The following is a 6779-nucleotide window of genomic DNA, read 5'->3' as shown; positions in this document are numbered from 1 at the left end:
GGTACAGTTGGCTATTAAAGATCTGCACATGTTGCAAGCTGATTCTTGCCACCAAACCCCTGTACACTGGCAAGAGAAGATTAAGAAGCATGAGATCTAAGACAAAATATCCTGGTGCAGGGAATAAGACATTGTCACTTTATGGGAAAGCTGGGTCTCTCTGTGGTCTCATACCTTCTCCAGTGTTTTTCCTTGTTTGGTTAACTTATGAAGTCCAAGAAATTTGCTTTTAAATCTTCTCATTATCTCTATTAGTGTTCTCTTTATTTTTGTAGGAATTTTCCCCTCCTTAATCTTTGCTCTCAGAACTCCTAACCCTCCTCTGAACCCTTTCCAACCTCATACCAATTTTCCCGAAACACTCTTCTCAACCTTCCCTCTACCTTCTCCCTAATTCCTCCATACCTAACCCAATCTTCCTCTGCCACCACCATTCTCTACTTTCTCCATCTTCTCCTACTTTATCACCCACTGACCTGTTACTACCCCTGAAATATTTAGGATCCCACCCAACCTTTTAGCCTTTTCCAATCCCTTCTCTTCCTCCCAACTTACTTACCCCTTGTCCTCTTTCCTTAGCTAAGCCAATAAATAATTCAAAAACAGTAGAAATTGCCAATGTTTATTGCTTTTTTAAAAAATATCACTTGCAAATTTATTTTTATTGAAAAGATATTGTAATTGTTGTGATAGAGAAAATCTTGATAAGAAAAAAATCAAGTCAGTCTAACAACTATACTTTTTCAATGTTAGTTTCTAATGTCTATTGTCATGCATATTGTTAGTATAAATTGTAATTGAAAGAGCCACATGTTAATGCAGGGTTCAAAGAAATGGGCATGCAGGGTTGGAGAAAAAAAAGCAGCTCAAAGTCATCAGGTTCAGTCCATGATCCAAGAGGCAGAATCGTTGTACAGGTAGCTTTTGTTCATTGCCAGAGATGCAGTGGAACTTTCTGGAAGCAGCAAATGCTGATGACAGCTGAGGTAACAGAAAACAGGTTGCCAGGAACAGTCACTAGGACGCAGGATCTACCCAGCAATTATTTCATCACGGCATCTTCTATTCCACCTGTGCCTGAAGCAATTATAGTGACAATAACGAGATGGAAAGGACACAGTGCGGATACTCCATTCTATGTTTGGGTCATGTGTTTCAAGCCAATGAATCCCAAGAATCAGAGGGTATTGTGGTGCATGAATAATATCAAACTGGAGCTCTTCAACATGGTTTCCAATTTTAACTTCGATAGGTGGTGTTTCCTTAGTTATAGGTCCATTAATCAGTGGACGGCCATCTACTGTTTCGAGCATCAGAGGGAAGATGTTATTGCGAATGGGCAGCTTCTCCCGCAGAACCACAGAGTGGTCAATGCTGTTTCTGTAGGAGCCTGAATCCACCATTGCCTGCTCAAAGAACTGTCGTCTTCCCAGTCGAATTTCAACAGTAAGCCATAGGGTACGGGACATGGATATTGGAAATGAGGGGGATGCATATTTATAGATTGGCCCGCTCGGGTTCCCCCTTACCGCCGGGCCTCGATGTTTTCCGCCTGCTGCACTCGATGAGGCTTGACAGGGCAATTCCTGGCAAAATGACCAGGATGAGCACAGTAGAGGCATAGGTGGCCTTCATGGCGACGGGCCCGTTCCACTTCACTGAGATGTGGGCGATTGCTTGTACCCTGCATAGGCTGGTCTTCAGCTGGTGGACTCTCAGCCCTGGCTGTCTCCTCAGAGGGACTTGCCCCTTTTGAATTTGGATCAGGCTTATCACTTAGCTTCTTTTCTAGGCTTATGCACTTGGCGATGAGATCAGATAGATTGGTGGCTGAGCCTGTGCGAGGCAGTTCATCTCGGATAGAACTAGCAAGCCCTTCCTGCAATTGGATGCAGTGAGTACTTTCATCCCAGTTTAGCTCTTGAGTAATGAGGTGCAAGTGGGTGGCATACTGATGGACAGGGTTTTCCCCTTGGCAAAGCTGACGAATGTGGTGGTTGGCATCTTCTATGTTTTCTGGATTGTCACAAGTAGCCTGGAGCACTTGTATGAAACTTTCGAATTGCTCCAGGTGGGGGCTTGGGATATCTAGGAAGGTCTGGAAGCAGTCACCAACAAAGCTCACTAAGGTTGCTTCAGTGGGATACAGGTCCCTTCTGACTCTTATGTGACTATTCAATTGAACCAAGAACTCAGGAAGCTTCTGGGTGCTGCCATGGAAGCCTAAAGGATATTCTAAGGGGAACGCTTCAGCCTCTAACCCACTGGGAGACTGTGAGAACTCTGAAGTAGCTGATGTTTCAACAGCTATTAGGCCCTCCAAGGATATTGAGGGCTGTAAGAACTCCTGGGCATCTGAAGGACCCAGAGGTTCTGAGGGAGCCCAGACCTCAAGGGGCTCCAGGTATGTCAAGGTCTCCTGGCATTCTGGTATCTCCTGGAGCTCTTGGGCATTTGGGAGATCCTGGAACTCTGAATTCTGGGCCTCTGGAGTATCCTTGGTATCAGGAGGCTCTTGGGCCTGCTTGACTTCTGGGACCTTGTGGGCCTTTAGGGCCATTAGAGGCTTCTCGAGCTCCTTAGTTCCTGATGGCTCCAAGAACTCTGGGGCTGTTGGGGACTTCAAGAGCTTCTGTGTTTCCTGAACCATTGGATTCACCTGTGGCTCCTGGGATGCTAGGGTCCCCCAGGCTGGGAGCTCTTGGGGCTCTCTGGATTTCTGGGGCTCCTCAAACTCTGGGGAATTTAGGGGTTCTGAGGATTTGGGGGGCTCCTGGGCTGCTGTGGGCTTCTGGAGTGGTTCATCCTCTTTGGCTGCTTGGGATTTCTGGAGCTCTGGGATCTGGGCCTGCAAGGCAGCATTTTCTTCCATAAGCCTCTGCATTTGGGCCTGCAGAATTTCATTCTCCAATTTCAGAGCAATATAAGAGGCTGCTAAGTCTTCTACCATCTTTTGAGGAAATGGACTTGGTTTGGCAGTTGGTTGCCAAGAGAGATTGGGTCTTGTGAGGTCTTTCTAAAAGCTCCTCACAGGCTGATGTCAGGCTCCTTGAGTTTTCAGATGGGGTTTTGGGCCCCGCCAAGGTTGATTAACAGGAGGTCCCTGGGAGCCTCTGGGAATCAACAAAGGGAGGTATCTGATGATACACTGTAAAGAGAGTAGGGTCTGAGAATCAGACACTATAGAAAGCTCTCATTTAAAAAAATTAGAACAAAACCTGCCCAACAGTGTTGGGTTTCTTTTGCTATAAGCTCATATTCATGCTCTGGGTCATATATGCTGGCTCAGACTCCATGATATTTTACAAACAGCATCTAACCATGACTGTGTGACATTTTGAATTTTTCTTTTGAAACTTAACATTATATTAAAACACTTTTTCCATATTTTTTTGTTTTACATAGTTTTTAATTTCTAATATCTGCTTAATATTCCAATGTGACACTTGGATTTTAACAGCTGCTTTCAATGACTAACTCATTTGAGCAATGTGCGGATTTTAGGCTCTGTGGTGGGCCAACCCAAGAGATATTTTTAGGAAACAGGGATAGGAAACGGGGGTAGCTCTTTCTGACACCTCAGAAATCATACTCCACAAGTAACCACACAAGACTAACCACAGGAGAAAACAAGCAATAGTAGGCTATAAATATATGTGTATATGCATTAGCAGACACATGCATATCATTTATAAAATGGCTCAAAATAGTAAAGAAAATAATCTTTATAAATGTACGTTACCATTCAGAGACTTGGTCCAGGATCTGTGCTGTCTGCCCATCGCTGAAGAGGGAAGTGTGTGAATGGCTGTGGAGGCTTGCCTTTTCTGCACACACTGAACTCAAACAAACACACCCACTCCCAGAACACGTTCCAGCTCTCCTCTGTAACTTAGCTATTTTGAGTGTGGAAGAGTTTTTTGTTTTTTTTTTTTGACAGTACTTCACAGTTTAGAGCTGCAAGGAAAGTAGGATGCTGCCCTGATGTTAGACAGCTTCATGTACTCAGTCCTTGGTTACATTAATAAATATTTGGTGAGGAAATGGGGAGTAATACCACTGCCCTTGTGAAAAGTTGCAAACATTTCTGAATGACCACAGTGGTTTGGGACTTTAATTTTTTATGTCTGTCTCATATAACCTCCCCTCACTCTATCCACACTGGGCTGTTTGTTTAATTCTCAGAGAGCGGCCTGCAGCCCCTCAGTCTCATCCCCCACCTACCTATTCAGTCCCTAGGGTCCCTCCCTGCAATGTTTTCTTGGAAACTTTACCATAGACAGATCTAGGTAAGATATAATAGGGTAAGACTGTGGAGAGGCCAACTTTGTTGAAGGGTACTTGTAGCAGACATGTAGGGCCCCTTACTCCTTTCGAATGTGTTGGCCCAGAGTTCTTGTCTTTCCTAGAAACTTGCAGGTGCTACAATATAGGCAGCACTCAGGTATCCACCAAGGGCTGGTCACTTGAGAAATGACCTTGCTCAAAATCTCACCTTCTCTTCTCATGAAAAATCACAGTCATACCCTGGCCATGGCCTATGTGGCCATTTTAGGTAAGGCTCCGGGCAGCTATTTTAATCCTAGTAAGGAGTGGGGTTGGGAATTGTCTTTGGCCACTTTAAAGCACAGATCAGGTCAGTTTTTCTCTCAGGCCTCTTTAAAAATGGTCAGTTCCACATTAGTCAGCATAACAGGATATGCCCAAACCACAGCAATTTGACAACTGGACTAGTTGACGCTGAATGAGGAGGCTTTGAATAGGAAATTAAAATATTTTGCAAATCAAGTTATATCCCCTTCCTCCTTTTTAATGTTTTAGTCTTTAGAAAAATGCCACACATAAAAAATACTACCCTCATCAAGGAATAACATGTTTTATTTATGTGAAATTTTCAGATAACTAAAACCTTCCCTTTGAGAATCCAAAATACACAGTTGATATTTACCTTACTAATTAAAAAATCAGATAAATATTTATAGCAAGCATTACATTTCTTTCTCCATTCTTAAGTGATTTTGAATATGATTTAATTGATTTTTTAATAGTTTGAGGATATACTTACACAAACCTGTTCCTTTACTATGTTATTGTACTATGTTGCTTTCTGAAAGCAACTGAAAGAGAGGTACAAAGTGGCCTGTCTCCAAATTCAGTAACTTTTCAAATTACTATGCTTTAAAACTTTTTATAATTTGTTTTTCTTTTGTATTTTATCTATTCTTTTGCTATCAGGCCATCACACTGTTACCTGCATGCCTGCCCATAGTAAGTATAAGACAAATTTGGCAAATTACTTAGTCCATCTAAAGCTTAGTTTATGAACTATAAAATGGAGCTATTAATTGTACTTAACTTTATACATTTGTTGCAAAGATCTAGTGAAATAATGCATGTAGAAGATTTAGCACAGTTTCTAGTAGCTAGTAGCACCCAATAAAGGTTCATATTAATAATAATAGCAATAACAACAATAATAATAACCTGTAGGTACAGAAACCTGATTTTAAGTTATTTTTTAATTTCTTGTGACTTGGGAAATTGGATAAGGAAGCTTGCTAGAATTTTGTAAGAGCTGAGCAGAGGCTTTCATATAAATAAATCTACTGTGCATAAGTTTTATGGCATTGATTTTTCACCATTCAGAGGCTTTTTTTCCCCTTCCTGACTGGATTGTGGATGATTTAGTTTACCAAATAATACTCTAGAATCAGAACTGGAGGCACCTAAGCAGAAAGAAGAGATGATTAACAAGGAAATTATGGATCAACCAAGAGATGTTAAAAAGTCCATGGACTAAAGCACTGAACAGTGCCTCACCTACAGGTATATTTATATGTGGACAAACACAGGGACCTTTTTTCCCTTCAAAGCCCCTGCAAAAGAGCAAAGGCCAAATTTGACATTCATAAGTACAAGTTTCAAACTGTCTAAACATAGAGAATTATTCCCTTTCGTGTGGAAATAAAGAGCTACACTGACTTTTTGTCAAGATGCTTGAAGTAGTTTTAATATCCTGAAATAATCAAGCAAGAATTAGGAAAGTAATCACATCCAAACTCTCATCATGTTTCCCCTACATTTTAATCCTTCTTCTTACACTCACAACACAATGCAATTTATGTAGCCTTTAAAATAGTTATGAAAACATTTTAAGTAAATGAGGTTTTGGTAATGGGGCAAATAATTTTTTCAAGAGTAAGAGAAGACAAATACGTTCAATTAACAGATATGAAAAGACTGCACAGTTTTGCTCAGTTATGTTAATAAGTTGCACATGTTGATTGTTAGCTTAGGGAGAAAGGGAAGGGAAACATTAAATAAGATGAAATTCTACTTTGTACATTCCATAAAGAATCATAATTTTATTTTGTCGGCAAATATATAATCTGAAATATTTTAGGTCTCTGCCAGGGGCTTCTTCCCCAAAGCTGGATGAGCTGCATCTTCAGGGAACTCAAGCTTCTGCTCCTCCTTCTTCCCACCTGGGGAAGAAAGTCAATAGGGTAGGTTACCCCACAGGTCCCTGGCACGATGCCCAATGGCCCCTTAGAGGCAGACACACCGTGGTGTGCTATTTTCAACATGTTATTCTTAAGTTTGCATTAGACTTTCAGCACCTTATTAAGTTTAACCCATAATGTGCTTAGCACAGATTTAAGATTTTCATTATCAACATCATACAGCCCTGGGATAGCATGAGTTCCAATTCCTTTGGAAGTTGGAAAGCTTTCCAGGAATTTTTTTTGCACATATGACTCAGATTCAGAGCAACTGGT

At 41.4% G+C, this 6779-nt stretch overlaps 1 protein-coding gene across 1 annotated transcript; it reads right to left on the bottom strand.

The window, feature by feature from the left end:
• Positions 1-1525: 1525 nt before the first annotated feature.
• RTL3 (retrotransposon Gag like 3) lies at positions 1526-2950 on the bottom strand. Its single transcript, XM_066250223.1, has one exon. It carries the CDS (start codon positions 2948-2950, stop codon positions 1526-1528), a length of 1425 nt encoding a protein of 474 aa, XP_066106320.1.
• Between the last annotated feature and the right edge of the window lie 3829 nt (positions 2951-6779).

Source organism: Saccopteryx bilineata, chromosome X, assembly GCF_036850765.1.
Source record: "Saccopteryx bilineata isolate mSacBil1 chromosome X, mSacBil1_pri_phased_curated, whole genome shotgun sequence".
Taxonomy (NCBI): Eukaryota; Metazoa; Chordata; class Mammalia; order Chiroptera; family Emballonuridae; genus Saccopteryx; species Saccopteryx bilineata.
This window is presented reverse-complemented; position numbering and strand designations above follow the sequence as displayed.